Source organism: Delphinus delphis, chromosome 10 (genome assembly GCF_949987515.2).
Source record: "Delphinus delphis chromosome 10, mDelDel1.2, whole genome shotgun sequence".
In the NCBI taxonomy this organism is placed as follows: domain Eukaryota; kingdom Metazoa; phylum Chordata; class Mammalia; order Artiodactyla; family Delphinidae; genus Delphinus; species Delphinus delphis.
The window spans coordinates 80371476-80389058 of NC_082692.2; the positions used below are offsets into that span (position 1 = coordinate 80371476).

Here is a 17583-nt window from a genome sequence, read left to right on the forward strand (position 1 = left end):
ATTCACAAGGACCATTACCATTTAGAATGTAAGTCTGAAAACAATTTTTTTCTTAATGCAGATTCACCACTCATTAGTTAAAAAGGCAAAAAATATAACATTTGGTGTAATTTGGAAAGATCACTGAGATAAATTGTGAAATGAAAAAAACAAGGTGCAGCATACCACCTTTTTACTTAAAAAAAAAAGGTAAAATAAAATACATATTCATATTTGCTTGTATATGCCTAAAGTAACTTGGGAAGGACACAGTAAGAAACCAAAACTGGTTGCTTGGGTTTTTAGGACAGGGAAGGAGACTTTGAACTCTTTACCTTTCTGAGGTTGGTTTGTTTACTTTTTTGAACCCTATGAAATCATTAAAAATAAATTTGAAATTTATTTTAAAATTATTAAAAATCATTAAACATTTTTTTTAAAACAGAATATGTAATATAAAATTTACAACTTGAAAATATATCACAGTAATGGTTATTTTCCCAGGACAGTCTGTAGATTTAGGTAAGAGGTGTTTTGACTGTACCAAAGTAGTCTGTGGTATACTTTAAAACCATACTTAAAGAAATATGCTTTAAAAACTACCCCATCCCCCAAATGGCAATTTATTTTATTGTAACCTTTTTTTTCTTTTTTTTTTAAAGGCTGGTGGGGTAGCAGGTGTCTGTGTTGACTTGATATTATTTCCTCTGGATACCATTAAAACCAGGCTGCAGAGCCCCCAAGGATTTAATAAGGCTGGTGGTTTTCGTGGAATATATGCTGGCGTTCCTTCTGCTGCTATTGGATCGTTTCCTAATGGTAAAAATTATATTGGTATTATCACTGCTTTATATAAAGCCAAGATAATGGGATTTATTTTCAGGATGGTATGTGGTCCAATCCTATATAGAATTCCTTATATGATTGATGTAGTTGATCTCCTGAATTTATTTTCTATTCATTAATCCATTATTTTTGACTCAGCTGGTGCTATAGATTCCATTCTAGTGTATTTGTAATAAAAAAATGAGCAATCTTTAAATGAGTGGTTTTTGTTGTTGTTAAAACTCCTTGTTAGAATCCTTAAAGTGTTCCTGTAACATTGATTGTAATGTCTTACAGCAGTTCTCAACCTTGCCTGCACGTTGGAATCTCTTGGGAAGCTTTACAAAATACTTATGCCTGTGTCTCCATGAGAAGTTTAATTGGTCTGGTCTTTGCCTGGGTATCAGGAGTTTTAGTAACTTCCCAGGTGATTCAGATGTGAAGCTGAGTTTAATAACCACTGGCTTGGAGATTCTTGTGGAGCAGATGAACCTAAGAGGCATTAAATCTTTGTCTTAACTAAATTGCTCTCAGATGATGCAACCCATTACCACTAACCTCCTCTTTCCATTGTCTTGCTTTTGTTTTGGTTTTGAAGTTGTGTGATTTATGGCCCTTTTATTCTATAATCAGTATAATCCATTTCATTTAATCCACCTCTTTTCAGATACTTATTTAAATAATTGTTTACTGATGCTTTGATTGGCACTCAAAAGCAGACTAAGCAAACAAAACCATCACTATCAAACACACACACACACACACACACACACACACACACAGATACACACACTCACACACGCTCACATACTCACACACTCACTCACAAAACCCCTGCTCCAGAAGATTCTTAAATTCTGGAGTTTGATTTCTTTTTTCTCAGTATATTTCATTAGAAATTCTTTCTTGTTAACTTGACATTAAGATGCCTGTCTATATCCATCTGTGAGCATAACATTCACATAAAGATTTGTAGAGCAAATCTTTTTGGTCCTTTAGTTTATCTTCCTGAGCCATCCTTAGAGCAGCCAACTGTTTTGAGGTTATCCTTGAATTATTTTATGTCTTAATTTTCAGTAATTGATCATAACAAGTCGCTATTGAGGACCCACTCCATGCCAAGCATAGCTCTATGTGTGGGAGATGCGCCTTGGTTCCTAAATTGGTCTGTGTTGCAATCACCTGATCACCTGAAGAGATTTTTTTTTTTTTTTTTTTTTTTTTTTTTTTTTTTTTTTAAAGAAAGTACTGCTGTCCCACTCCCAGAGATTTGGGATTTAGTTGGCCTGAGGTGTGGCCTGGGCTTTGGAGGTTAAAAAAAAAAAAATCCCCAGGTAATTTTTATATGTAGACAAGTTTGGGAACCTCTGAACTAGGGAATTGCAAAGAAATATGTTACTAAGTCCCTGTCTTTTGGTCATCCATTCTTATGATGCCTCCCTCATCATTGTAAATATTCTTTTTTCTCTTACGTATTACGTAGGAATTGTTGGTAGATGAAGTATTAGTGATGGTCTACAGGGTACATGGTGCTCCATTAAGCTCACAGGGCTGGTTTAGATTCTTGTCAGCAGGACTTTACATACAGAATGTGGTTTTGAATTTTTGTAAGTTTGAGAAAGTGGTGTTCTTCTTGCCCTGCTTTTCTTTTTCTTTTTCTTTTTTTGACATCCACAGAACATCTTTGAATGGGAGATGCTGGATAAAGAGTCAGAGTGTCAGCGTTTCAGAAATGGCCTTTCTGTTTTTCTGCAAATTTTTGGTGAATTGAAACTTTTTACGTGGCACTTTAAACAATTTTTGCTATTGGTTAAGGTTTTAGAGTACAGTGCACCAGTGTAACATTCAGAGGCTTGTAGACTTTTTTGAGAACATATTGTGCAGGGGGTATGGAAGGGACTGAGGGTCGAAAGAAGAGAGGAAAAGACCTGTATTCAAGACCCTTCATGTTTAGAAGGGAATGTAGAAAAACCATAGTTTTTTGTTTTGTTTTCACTCCTGGGGGGTGGGGGTGGGTGGGTGGAACGTGTAGCAGGTAGAACTTACAGCCGAATGCGACTGGAGATACTCTAGCCTATTTAGTGAGTAGGCCAAAGTAGGAACAGCCTAAATAAGAATCACAAGTGGGAATTGGGACCTGCATTAACTATATACAACTGCTTGCATGGTCATTACTCATCCGGGGACAGTGTGCCTCCTCATTTGGCCTGCTGTTTGTTTGTTAGCCACTGGGGTGTTTACAAGCTTGTTGACTTTAACTGTGGAGAACTGATTTTCACTACCAAGCTCTTTTCCTGAGTGTTTCAGACTTTACTGTGTGACATGTTCAAATGCCTTTCGAAAGGTGAATTTGCCATTTATTTATCTTTCGTGCCTCACCTTTTACGTGAGTGATGAACATCTTTTTATGAACAATACGTGGCAAGGCTTAAAGCCTTCCTGTGCAGCTAAGATTAGTTCATGGTCATAGGGGTAGCTTTTTTTTTTTTTGCGGTACACGGGCCTCTCACTGTTGTGGCCTCTCCCGTTGTGGAGCACAGGTTCCGGACGCGCAGGCCCAGCGGCCATGGCTCATGGGCCCAGCCGCTCCGCGGCATGTGGGATCTTCCCGGACCGGGGCACGAACCCGTGTCCCCTACATTGGCAGGCAGACTCTCAACCACTGCGCCACCAGGGAAGCCCTAGGGGTAGCTTTTTAGAGATTTTGATTTCCAGTTTTAATACAGTAGTTGATTGTTTCCTTGATGTAAAAGTGAGTTGATGTAGTAAAAAGTAGCCATGGTTATTTTGAGTAACCAGCAACACAACATTATGGAATAGATGCTTTATTTGGTTAAGATATGTGTTTGCAATTTTAACCTGTCTAGAAATCAGTGTAGCTGATTATTTTATGGCCATATATAAAGATGTTTTGCATCACAGAAATTCATATCCTTTTCCAAAAAACTTAACTAAAAAGTGTTAAAGTGACTTATCAGTACAAACTGGTAAATGCCAGGTTAGCTGTTAGTCTTCCTCAGGGCAGGGATCTGCATGTTTTTATGTCCAAAGTCAGGCATGTAACATGGGCTCAGTCAAATCTGCAAGAGTGAAGGGGTTGGGGGGGAATAGTACGTATTATTACTTTATCTTTATTTATGTTTATCTATAGTTATAAATATATTCATATATAATATATACATATATATGTATATATTATATAAATAATATATATTTATAAATATTTATAGTTCAGTATTTATATTTATTATTTATACTTATTTATATTACTTATATTTATTATTATCTTTATCTGTTATAATTTAATAACTAGAGTTGTAATTTTTTTCAAGAAACATATCTGTTAACAGTTTACATATATATTTAAACTTTGTGAAAGACTGGTTTGTTTTAAATTTCAGCTGCTGCCTTTTTCATCACCTATGAATATGTGAAATGGTTTTTGCACACTGATTCATCTTCGTATTTGATGCCTGTGAAGCATATGTTGGCTGCCTCTGCTGGAGAAGTGGTAGGTAATAAGTTATGTGTATAAAATACTTCAGAAATGCAAAGTATGCAGATATCTTCAGTACAGGTATTACTTCATTTCATTTTTAAAAGACAATTCTTTTTTAAATTATGAAAGTCATAAATCCCAATAAATGTAAATGGATTAAACATGATAGTTGAAAGTCTATATAGGATGAAAGAAAAATCCAGCTATCTGCTATTTACAAGAGACACACCTCAAACATAATTATACAGAAAGAATAAAATTAAAGAGGTAGAGGAAAATATCCATGCAAATTTTGGCGGCTTCATGTTGGGTCAGCATAATTGAGCTGGAAGTCTATTTCCTAGAACACCCTTTCCAGGAGGGTTCCAGGTTAGCCTGGCTACAAGAGAAAATTGCTCAAGATTTGTAAGGTGGAAGTAAAGCAGTGGTTGTATTCATGCTCAGAAGGTTGGTGGGAGGTCAGGCACTGCTGCAGTTCATACACCTCATCACTGATCTGTTGGCTTCAGGCAGCAGTCAAGCCTCCAGCTCCTCCAACTCTCACTGGGTCTTCTCCTTCAGCTTCTCTAAATTTTGAGTCAGTTGTGTGGGCTCTGTTGTGAAGGGTGCCAATTTATGTTGTAGGTCACCCACATCATTGAGATTGGTGAGGGAGAATGCGAGTTCCAGTTTGTCCTTGCTCTTCCCCATTTCACATCCATGTTTCCTTCCTGATTGCATGCCTTCTAAGTTTCTGTCCCAACACTAGATGCAGAAGCAACAGTTCTACGTAAGTTGCTTAACCAGCTCCCACAATTACTGTTTATATCCCTGTAATAGCTTCTTATTCTTATCATTCTTAGTGGTTCTACTTCTCTGATCAACCCTAACTGATTCAGAAAGAGTAGCTGAAAGAGAGCTAATAGTAATGTTAATATCAGATCAAGAAAAAAAAAAAAGACTGAAAGCAAAAAACAAGGAGACCACTGTATAATGATATGAGGAACAATTCTCCTGGGAGATGTAGTAAACCTGAACTAAATAGCGTAGTCTCAAGATATAAAGCAAAATGTTGCTAGAATTATAATGAAAAATGAATACATTACTATCTTCATTGGAGTTATTCACATCTATCCGTAAAAGTCTTAGGACCAGGCAGGTAACTTGTTAAGACCATAGAAGATTTGAGCAACACAATGGCAAGAATGGTCTAATGGATGTGTATGGAGTTCTGCACTTAACTGCTAAAGATTATTCATTTTTTTCAAGCACACTTGGAACATTAATAAAAGTGTGTGACCCAATAGTCCACAAAGCAACTTTCAACAAATAGTGTAGAGATAATGTCATACAGATCATTTGGTGTCTCATTATAATGAATTAAAATTGGAAAGCAATGACGAAAACACAGGCAGTCCATCCCTCCGGTCTGTTTAAAAAATTATCCAACTCTTCTGTAAATAATTCATGAGCCAGTAAATCATAATGTATGTGGTAAAATATTTGTAATTAAAAAATAATACAGGAGGGCTTCCCTGGTGGCGCAGTGGTTGAGAGTTTGCCTGCCGATGTAGGGGACACGGGTTCGTGCCCCAGTCCTGGAAGATCCCGCATGCCGCGGAGCCGCTGGGCCCGTGAGCCATGGCCTCTGAACCTGCGCGTCCGGAGCCTGTGCTCCACAACGGGAGAGGCCACAACAGTGAGAGGCCCGCGTACCGCAAAACAAAACAAAACAAAACAAAAAATAATAATACAGGAATATATATTTTTTCTAAACTAACACAGAGAAGAGTATAATACAAATAAGAGCTTTCCCACCCCCTCACCCACTTACCTTTCTCCAGTTCCTCCTGCCTACTACTAATGGACAACTTCAATTAAAATTATTTTTGTGTATCCACCCAGAAATTGTCCTTTACTATTGTTACTTTCAAATCACATTGTCTTGTTTGTTTTGTATGTATGTATCTATGTATCTGCTTATCTCTCTATCTAGTCTATTTTAATAATCCCAGAACGTTGTTAGGGGCAGGGTGCATTAACAGGAATGGACAAGAAAGTGAAGAGAAGGGTGTCGGTTTATAAGTCTTTTATCATTTTGTCAAGTAGTATATATCGTTTTTCATTTAATAAAGTAGTGGTATGTATTTATGTTAGGAAGTTAGAAAAATGAATCAGCCTTTATAAGATTTACATAAGAAACAACTGTGATATATTGTGGTTTTGTTTTCTGCACACTTTTCCTTTAGAAAATTTGGATGAGAATCTACAAACTGTTTTGTAACCTAATTTTCTTCTCTTGAGAATATGGTGAATGAGGGTGATGAAAGAGAGAGATTGCACTTTATGGAATTCCCTGGCGGTCCAGTGGTTAGCACTCTATGCTTTCACTGCCGAGGATGCACGGGTTCAATCTCTGGTCGGGGAACTAAGATCCTGTGAGCCGCATGGCACGGCCAAAAAAAAAAAAAAAACCAGAAAAAAGGAGAAAACAACTAAAAAAAATAATAACTGTTTTGAGATATAATTCACATACTGTATGATTTATCCATTTAAAGTGTACAGTTCAATTTTTTTGCTGTACTCACAGCTGCAGCCATCGCCACAGTCAGTTTTAGAGCATCATCATCGCCCTGACAAGAAACCTCGTACCCATTAGCAGTCACTTCCCATTTCCCCCAACGTTCTCACCTTAGGCAACAACCGCTGACCTACTCTGTCTGTATAGATCTGCCTATTCTGGACATTTCATATACATGGAATCCTACCAAGTTTCTTTCTGAGGTGATGAAAATGTTCTAACATTGACTAGGATGATGGTTGCACATGTCTGTGAATATATTAAAAACCATTGAATTGTATCCTTAAAATGGATGAATTTTATAATATGCAAATTCTGTTGTATTACGCTGTTAGAAAGGAATAAGAAGAGAATATTGTGAAAACTGTATGTTAATAAATTTGACAAATTTTTGAAAGATAAAAACAAAAAATGTGGAATCCTTACAATCTGGTCTTTCATGACTGGCTTCTTTCACTTACATTTTCAAGATTTCATCTATGCTATAGCAGGTATCATCAATTGCCTATGTTTTTGATTTTCTTGAATACATACCTAGGAGTGGAAATATCAGTCATATGGTAACTTTATTTTTAACCATCTGAGGAACTCGCCAAGGCTGTTTTCCGAAGTGGCTGCACCATTTTACATTCCCACCAGCAGTGTGTAAGAGTTCCAGTTTCTTCTGCACATCCTTGACACCACTTGGTGTTACCTGTCTTTTTCTTTTTTTAAACATTTGTTTTTTAAAAAATTAATTAATTTATTTTTGGCTATGTTGGGTCTTTGTTTCTGTGTGAGAGCTTTTTCCAGTTGCGGCGAGCGGGGGCCTCTCACTGTCACGGCCTCTCTTGTTGCGGAGCACAGGCTCCAGATGCGCAGGCTCAGTAGTTGTGGCTCACCGGCCCAGTTGCTCCGCGGCTTGTGGGATCTTCCCAGACCAGGGCTCGAACCCATCTCGCCTGCATTGGCAGGCAGATTCTCAACCACTGCGCCACCAGGGAAGCCCCTACCTGTCTTTTAAATTATAACAAACAAATAGATATTCAGTGGTATCTTATTGTGATTTTGACTTGCATTTCCCTGGTAACTAATGATTTTGAGCATCTTTTCATGTGCTTATTGGTTATTTACATATCTCCTTTGGAGAAATGTCTATGCGTCTCCTTTGCTCATTCTTTAATTAGGTTGTATTTTTGTTAATAAGTTGTAGGAGCTCTTTATATATTGGCAAAACTTTTTCCCATTCTGTGCATTTTTTTCACTTAATGGTGTCCTTTGAAGCATAAGTTCTAAATTTTGATGATGTCCAGTTTATCTGTTTTATCTTACATTGCCTGTGCTTTGATGTCGTATCTAAGAAACCATTGCCTAATCTGAGATCATGAAGATATTTATACCTATGTTTTCTTTCAAGAGTTTTATAGTTTTAACTCATATTTTTAGGTCTTTGATCCATTTTGAGTTAATTTTTTTATCTGGTTTGAGGCTGTGGTCTAATTTTATTCTTTTGCGTGTGTATATCCAGTTGACCTAGTGCCATTTGCTAAACTATTCTTTACCCATGGAATTGCCTTGGCACCCTTGTCAAATACTAATTGACGTAAAGGTGGGGTTTATTTGTGGACCCTGTTCTATTCTATGGATTTCTACGTCTATCCTTATGCTACTACCACAGAGCCTTGATTACCACAGCTTTGTAGTAAGTTTTGAAATCAGAAGTGTGAGTCCTCCAGCTTTGTTCTTCTCTGTCAGGATTGTTTTGCCTCTTCTGGGTCTTTGGCATTTTTATGTGAATTTTTTTTTTTTGCCTCACCTCACGGCTTGCTGGATCTCAGTTCCCCAACCAGGGATTGAACCCTCACCATGGCAGTGAAAGCCCGGAATCCTAACCATTAGGCCACCAGGGAACTCATTATGTGAAGTTTAGAATGAGCTTGTCAATTTCTTGCAAAATGAGCTTGCAAAAAAAGCAACTGAGATTTTGATAGGGATAACATTGAATCTGCAAATTAATTTGGGGAGCATACCATCTTAACAAAAATGCTTAAATTTTCCAATCCACAAACATAGGCTGTCTTTTCATTTCTTTAGGACTTCTGTAATTTCTTTTAACAGTGTTTCGTAGTTCCACAGTATACGTTTTACACTTCTTTTGTTAAATTTATTCCTAAGTAATTTATTCTTTTTGATGTTACTGTAAATTGAACTTTTTTTCATTTCATTTTCAGTTTATTGCTACTGTATAGAAATAAATTCATTTTTGTATATTGATCTTGTATCCTCCAACCTTGCTGAATTAATTAGTTCTAAAGTTTAGTGGATTCTTAAAGATTTTCTATATACACGATCGTATCATCTGCACATAGAGCTAGTTTTACTTATTTCTGTACAATCTATATGTCTTTTATTTCATTTTCTTGCCTAACTGCTCTGTTTAGAAGCTGTACTACAGTGTTGAATAGGAGTGATGAGAGTGGACATCCTTATCTTGTTTCTGATCTTAGGAAGAAAGTATTTAGTGTTTCAGTACTATTTCTGTCATAAAAGGTTACATTTTGTCAGTGCCTTTTGTTCATCTGTTGAGATAATCATGTGGTTTTATTCTTTATTTTACTGATATGGTGTGTTACATTAATTGATCTTCAAATGTTAAACCACTCTTGCATTTGCAACCCAAATGTTAAAACTCACTTGATCATGGTATATAATACTGTTTATATAGTGCTAGATTTATGTACTAGTGTTTTGTTGAGGACTTACTTTGTTCATAAGAGATACTGGTCTGTAGTTATCTTTTCTTGTGTCTTTGACTGGTTTTGGTATCAAGGTAAAACTGGACTCATAGAATGAGTAGGGAAGTGTTAAGATAATTTCTTTATAAATTATTGTAAAGAAAAGTCATTAATTATATCATTTTGGTTGATGAACACATCAGATACTAATATATTTGGACAATCCAGGAGAAAAGGAATTATGGAGGAAATAATCTCAGTTTTAAAGAAAAGCGAGGGTCTCCCTTTTCATGTGATAATTTGAATTGTTGAGGTTATGATGTGTAATACGGAAAAAAAGATGACCTCTGGTCTTCTTCAGCATTTTTGCATTTATTTATTTATATCTGGGATATATATATATATAATTTTATACTTTCCCGTTACTATACAATGAATTCCTTGATCTAAGAAATCATTTGGATGGTTCCTTGAAGAGAATGTTGAAAGAAATTAGCCTGAAAGACACTAAATTCACGCAAGTGTTTTCTATAAAACTTCCTTTTGTCATTGGTTTAAAAATGATTTTGCAGAACCTAAGCTAACTCTGGATTAAAAAAAAAATTGCCTTCATAATTTACTGAGCTTTTTAGTGTGATGAGACTAACAATATATTAATTTTTAAAAAATTTTTTATTAATTAATTTATTTTTGCTGTGTTGGGTCTTCGTTTCTGTGCGAGGGCTTTCTCTACTTGTGGCAAGCCGGTGCCACTCTTCATCGCGGTGCGCGGGCCTCTCACTATCGCGGCCTCTCCCGTTGCAGAGCACAGGCTCCAGATGCGCAGGCTCAGTAGTTGTGGCTCACGGGCCTAGTTGCTCCGCGGCATGTGAGATTCTCCCAGACCAGGGCTCGAATCCGTGTCCCCTGCATTAGCAGGCAGATTCTCAACCACTGTGCCACCAGGGAAACCCACAATATATTAATTTTTGAGGAGCAAGGAGCATAAAGTAGTAGTTCCTTTATGAGCCAGAGACCCCTTTAGGAATCTAGTGAAATCTGTGGTTGTCTCTCCACGAAAGTGAACGTACGGACAATTTGTGTACAATTTCTGGGAATTTTCATTCCCCCCACTCTTACCCAAAGTAAGGACTCCAGTGCTTGAATTCTGCCTGAATATTGGTTTAGTCTGCGATTTAAAAGCAATATATATTTAATGTAAAAAAAATCTTTGAACCCATTATCCTTGGTTTAGATTGTGTTTTTGTGATTATGTTCTGACATTAGAACCTCATTGCATGCAGTTATTTTCGAGTATATATACTCAAGAATAACAAATGGTGTGTCAGAGTTTCATTGTCTCCCAGCTTGTAAAAATTCTGTCCCTTTGACTGTTCTTGCCTCTATTTTAGAATTGCCTGTTGCTCTGATTTAGTTTAAATATATCCTCGTAAGTTCACTTGGTTTACATTTTCTATTACGCTGCTGAGAGCAAGCAGCAAAAAGAACTTGGCCACTTCTTTTTCATTTCCCACAGGGCCATCTTGCTTGAAAGCTGGTTTGCCCTGTTGGAGGATAGACTTTCTTCAATTTATAAAATTTCTGTCTCTTAGACTTAGGAAGAATATATAAAATGGTATAATTAAATAGGGCAAAGGGTAGCTGTTAGATCCGTCATGTTAGTGATGCAGCTTTCCATTTGTAGAAAACACTGTATTCCAATATGTTAATATCTGTAACTGGTATTTTTTAAAAAATTGGAGCCTTTTAAATGTAATATTCTGTGTGAACTGTTGGGCATAGAAAGTGGCGTAGGTAGACTTTAGAGTTAGGAAATAGGTATCTGTAAGACTGGAAATAAATAATTCTAGGACATTTTTATCTTTATTGTGTCTCTTATGGTTTCCATGGTCCCTTAGGCAGTAAGGCCTCATGTCAGATGCCTTTTTATAGTTTCTGTGATGCCTGGAGAGCCTTCAGAGGAGAACTGATCAGCAGCAGGTACATAGATTGAGGATTTCACCTGTGAAACATCTCTTGCTGTTGACTTTATTTGATTTTAATTCAGTTACAGTTTAGTATGCTAAGAATTTTGTTAAATTTATGAAGTTTGTGAAATGTGGTTCTGGTGCTCCTGTAATCTTTAAACTTTCTTAAAAAACTTCCTGCAGCCATTCAGTATCATTGTTCTTAATAAATGCTTCAGACACGTACCTACTGCCTTTCTGTTTTAGTAATTTGCTTTCAGTTTCATAGAGCATAAATTGGTTGCAGACTCAGCCAAGTGTGGTCGCTGGAAGTAAGAGAAAGAAACAGATGAATTTAGGAGGAACAAATAAGGAATATAAAACAAAGAACATTTATTTCTGTCAGTGATCAGAAAGGTGTAAAGAGACCAAGAGAAAATCAGATATAGCTTAGTGCAGTCATTGTTCTGTAACACATCTGCGCTGATATAAGATGGTTATGTTGCAGACACATTCCTTAGAAACAATACTGTATTTTTGTTGGCATTGAATGTGTCCACAGTTACTTTGTTGTAGTGATGGTAAGTGTGTGAAACTTAGAAACAAAAGAACACTGCTGTGATAACCATTCCCTGTAGCAGCAGCTTGATTAAAAGTTAATGAGAAATCAATAAAACTATAATTACAAGCTTCTACCTTATGTTTGTGATTTGGAATACAGTAAGATCGATCAAATAAGATTTAATATGTAACAACACTGAGAAGAGTCCCGTTTGTGCCATTTTTATTAGGTTTGCTGTACCAAATCTCTAAATCCCTGCCTCAGTTATTTTACAGCTCCGTTTTCATCAGACACAGAAAAAGCCCTGTGAGAAGTAGAATCTCTAATTAGATCAGAAGGGTTGGGGTGGGTTTACTTTAGTATAACAGATGCTATAACATTGCAGTGGTAGTGATTTTTTTTTTTTTTCAACTTTAGGGTTTGACTTTTTCTGGGTGTTATCCTACTTACGGACTTAGTTAATATTGTTTTCAGAAATAGAAGAATTATTAAAATTTCTTTGCTGCTAAAGTGGCCCCTGTGAATTTAATGTGCTCATGGGTGATGTCTGTGGATGTCCTTACACACATAGATGCTGGTAGATTTTTCTTTCCAGTCCTGTTCTAACTTGGGATTGAGAAAGCTAGGAACTCAGTGATACCATGTTTCGTAAGTGCTTTTCTGACAGCCTCTGTAACAGTACTTCACACAACCGTGTGGCCCAGGGAGCACCTGCTTTAGAATCATTTGCCTGGGCAGCAGGTTACAAATAAAGATTTTTGGAGGTGGTGCTGTGGGCCCTGCATTTTAAACAAGATTCCTAGATGTTTCTGGTGTTCAGTGATATATAAGCACCACTCATAAAGGATTCTCAAAAATTTTGATTTATACCCCAGGGGTAAATATTTCTATTGAGTTGACTTGGCGGTCACGTGCATAAGAATATTTTAGTAGGTGTGGAGCACACTGATCAAAAGTATGATTCCTTTTGTTTTCCTCAGAATTACATACTTTTAGGCGTACTAAAAAATCCTAGTTTAATAGACTGGTTAGTTTAGAGGATGGCAGTGTACTGCAGTCATTTGAGGGGCTCGTTGAACATCAGAATATGGGGTAAGCACGTCGTTTTGATTCAGCTTCCCTGCTGAATCGGCTGCTTGGAGGACTAGATGCATCGTTGTCAGGAGTGTTATCAGCTGCACGGCATGGGGCATGTGCTGCTTATCATTGTGTTTTCCCTAGCAGGGATTTAAGTTCTTTTTAACTATGCTGTTAATATCATGGTTTAAAGTGTATGCATAGTGTTTTTCATGATCTCTACTGGCCTTTTCTAAGAACCACTGAGCAAAACAATAGAAGAAAGGTTAACAACTTTTGAAATGTTTTTCATCTTTTGAAATGATCATGATATGTTTTGAAACATCCATAAATTAACAGAGAGGAACTCTCATTTGCACTTGTGTTAGCAGCGTGTCAGACTCTTGTGCAGTTGTATAATTGAGTCATGGAAGATAAGTTGAGTGGAAAATAAGATGGGTATCCCTGAAGTGCAGTGTCACTGTCAAGTCAGAAGGAAGCTCTCAGGAATGCTGCAGATGAAAATGCCTGTGTGTGTCAAGATGCACGGAGGCAGGAGGGTAGAGACAGTGCTAGGAAATTCGCTGTACCATTAGAAGCTGCAAGCGAACTGTTAGATACCCAGCCACACTCACACAGGGACTTTGCTTTCTGATGCATCTAAGCACGTGCCTCTCCCAAGGGGGCCTTTTGCCCTGTTCTCCTATCTGTTCATTTTCCATTGTGCCTGGGAGCTTTTTTTCACTTCAGAACATTAAGTACATAAGGCAGACAGACTTTGTAATTCCTTCTTAGGAATGCTAAATCATAAGAATTACACAAAGAATTTTCTACAGAATTGCAAAAAATAACTTCCTTTCCGTTGCCTTTCCTTTTTGTGTCCTTTCCCCACTTGGACCTCTTTGATTCCTTTTATATCAGCTGCTTTTGTTCAGCTCCTCTTAGTTTCCTCCACCACTTTTGTTGTCCTTACCTGCCAGTGTGGATTTAGATCTTAAGACGGCCTAGTGTGTTCTCGGCACTGAGGATAAAATGACAAGATACTGCCTTTAGAGAGTTGCAGTCTAGACGTGCAGATGGACATGTAAGTATGGAAGTACACTAAAGGGTTACAGGTATTTTAAGAAAAGTAAGTACAAGAGCCTGAAGGGAAGTGGATTAGATGGGTGGATGGATGTTGATTCAGGAAGGGCCTCAGAGAATAGCTAGTCCTTGAGCTGCGTTTTGGACGATGATTGTTAGGCCGGCGAGTCCAAGGAGGGCCATTGAACTTAGGCAAAGCCCTTGTTCGATGCCTTCCAGTTTCATGTGGAGCACAGATGTGACCCGGTCGTCCCGGAGGGCCCTGCCTGCTCTGGTGAGGAGGTTTTGCCTGTTATCCTCTGAAGGGCTGAGCAGGAGAGCACCACTGGTTGGTGTTTTAAGAACATCCTTTGGCAGCTGTGTGGAGTTGGGCGTGGTGTGTGAATGGAGGGGAGGACACTGTTGCAGAAATCCCGAGGAGAGAGATGACTAGAGCCTCCGCTGAGGCAGGGCAGGGGATGCAGAGGGAGAAGGTGAGTTGACGAGAATCAAGGCGGAGGTTCTTCCTTTAAAAGCCCTTCTGGCAGCGTTCCTTCAGTGCCTCTTTCCTCGTGGGTACCTGTGTCCTCTCGTTGTGTGTCTGTGGTGTGTGCATGCTGAGCTTGCTGTCCGTCTCCCGAGCTCAGCTCAGAAGCACACCCCAGCTCTCCAGCTGTCCCGACCCTCTGAGCCCGAGCTGACAGTGGTAAGGGGAGGAAGAGGGCAGGGCCTGGCAGGACCCCTGTGCAGTGATGATCCTGCTGGTGATCATTCCTTAAAGTACTCGCATGGATGTGCTGAGAGACTTTTCGCAGAGGCACTTGTCAGGGAGCAGCTTACCCACCGTCCCTCCACTTTCCCGATGGCTTCTTTCTCCGCCGCATTTCAGACTGTTTTCTGTCGTGTGGACTTGTTCTCTCTGATGTGGTGTGCAGCATTCCTTCAGGTGGTGTTGACTCACGAGCTCGGCCCGTGCGTTTCATCGATCGTCTTGTGTAGTTAGTGCGTGGGAGGGCAGGGGAGCTCCGTGTTGGCTTTTTCTTTAAGAGCAGTGTCAGTTTATGCTACACAAATTAAGTTTAGCTTTATAGAAACAATGAGTATGATTTTCATGTAGGATGATGAAGCTGGAGAATCCTACTTAAACCACAAGAATGTTACTTGGTCAGTACCACCACCTCACTGTTAATGGAAAAACCGAATACTTCTCTCCAAGATGAAGTTAAGATTAACCGCTTCTGTGGGAGTCTGCACTTTGTCAGTGACAAAACTTTATTTTTTAACATATTGTTAAGAGTAGCGTTCTTGGTAGCATAATGAATTAAATGCCGCTGTCACAAATTTGCTTTGGTTTGTAATTGAATACTTGTAGATATATGAGTGCCTATTATATATCTAGTGCTGTGATTGGTGCTAAGAAACAATAAGAAATTTTGACCCCTGTCCTTGAGGCGCATATAAAGAAGTTGGACACATGGATTAAATAGGTAGAGAATATTTTGAGGACCTCTGAAAGGAGGCAGCTTATGGATCATGAGCTGTCAAGTTACGCAGGTGAGGGTCAGAATGGTGACTTGTCTGTGTATTTGCTCTGTGTCTATAGGTCCTTTATGCAAGCTTACCAAGCTGTTGTTTTCCTTATCTTGAAAAGTCGGGTTAATGCTACCTCACTCACAGTTCTTGCAAAGCTTAAGTGATACAGCACTTCTAAAGTGCTCAAGCCTAGCATCTGATACATAAAGTGTTCATTAAGTGTTGGTTCTGGTCCCATGTCACACAAATTGCTGTTCGGAGTACACTTTTAGAATTTTATAGTTTTGGGAAGGCTGTCAGTTCAGAAAATGAAGAAATTGAAATTCAAAGAAGTTTGGTGCTGTACACAAGGTTTCCCAGCTGCTGTGGGCAATAAAACACCATTGCAGAGTGAATAGTTAAGACAAATATTAGACCTTCATTTTCTACTTTTTATGTCATCTTTTAAAAATGGCAGAACTGATGCACAACTGGAGATGGGAGGTATATTACTTGGGTAATGCTAAGAACTCAGATCACTCTGGGTTTCTTAAACTAAGACAAGGTGAGGATTCTAAACTTGCCGTTGGTTACATTGGTGGGCAAAACAGCGGCCCCCTTAAGATGTCCTAGTCCCTGAAACCTGTGGCCATGTTACCTAACATGGCAAAAAGGACTTTGCAGATGTGATTAAGTTGAGGATTTTGAGATGGGAAGATTTTTTTTTGCATCATCCAGATGAGCCCAGTGTAATCACAAGTTTCCTTGTAAGAGGGAAGTGGGAGTGTTAGAGAGGTTTTAGAATGTTAAGCTGCTGTCTTGAGGACGGAGGAAGGGACCACAAACCGAGGAATGCAGGGGGCTTGTAGAAGCCCCCTTGATTTTTAGCTCACTTAGACCCATTTTGGACTTCTGAGCTCCAGAATTAGAATAGATTTTTGTTGTTTTAAGCCACTAATTATGTGGTAATTTGTTACAGCAGCAATAGGGAATTAGTGTAGTTAGTATTACAGTCTCCTCCATTTTCAGATTTTATATTAGTTGAAGTCTATAAATCCATCCATGAGACGTGTCATCAAATGTGAAATCAGGGCCCCATTCTGTTACAGAAAGTTATAAAAGTGAAAAAGCCGTTTGAAGCTTACCTCTGGGTTCTGTAAAATTCTATAAATAACTTCAAGACACAGGGCCTAAAAGATAGAAATTATTTTTGTTGAGAAGACTGTTAACTTTTTGTCTAGAGTCTGGGTTATCAAGAACGTTAGTTTTGTCAGGAAAGGGAAGACCTATACTTACAAAATTTTTTTTTTTCTTTCCATGCCTATTGGCTATTTGTATACGTGGAAAGAGGCTTATTTATAAGGAATAAAGGCATGGTGAACTTATAACTCAGTATGAGTGGATAAAATTTAAACCCTAAAAAAAAAAAAAAAAAAACCCTAAGGAAGGTACATTTGGATTTAACAATTACCTTTTGCGTTTTTTATCAACAGCTGTGATTCCATTTGTAACCAGCAGATGGCAGAATTGACAAACAGATGAACTGTTCACTTGTAGGGGTTTTGAATTTAAATGGTGGTGTAGAAAGATAATGTTAGGTGTTCTTAATTTGGAATCCTGCTTTCTAGAAAGAATTTTGGGAATGTGGAATAAAATACAAGTAAGTAAACTGTGCTTTTAAAAAAATTTTAGAGTGCCCTGAATTTTCATTCTCTCTCTCATTAACTTGCCACTTGGAGTTTACTCCGCAGAGTCTAAACTAGCTTTACTTTGAATGTGATTAAACTTTGATTGGCTCTATTCAACTTACTTAAGTTTCTGTTGAACTAATTATAGAGTTGCTGGTTTAAAGATGAAGAATTAGCTTA

The 17583-nt window shown here is 38.0% G+C and overlaps 1 protein-coding gene across 2 annotated transcripts in view; it reads left to right on the plus strand.

The window, feature by feature from the left end:
- SLC25A26 (solute carrier family 25 member 26) overlaps positions 1–17583 on the plus strand; it is a 140249-nt gene that overhangs the window by 12680 nt on the left and 109986 nt on the right. For both annotated transcript variants that reach the window (XM_060022861.1, XM_060022862.1), the window contains exons 2-3: positions 642–798; positions 4206–4315. In XM_060022861.1, coding sequence (XP_059878844.1) covers positions 642–798; positions 4206–4315 — 267 coding nt within the window. The remainder of the gene's footprint in view (positions 1–641; positions 799–4205; positions 4316–17583) is intronic.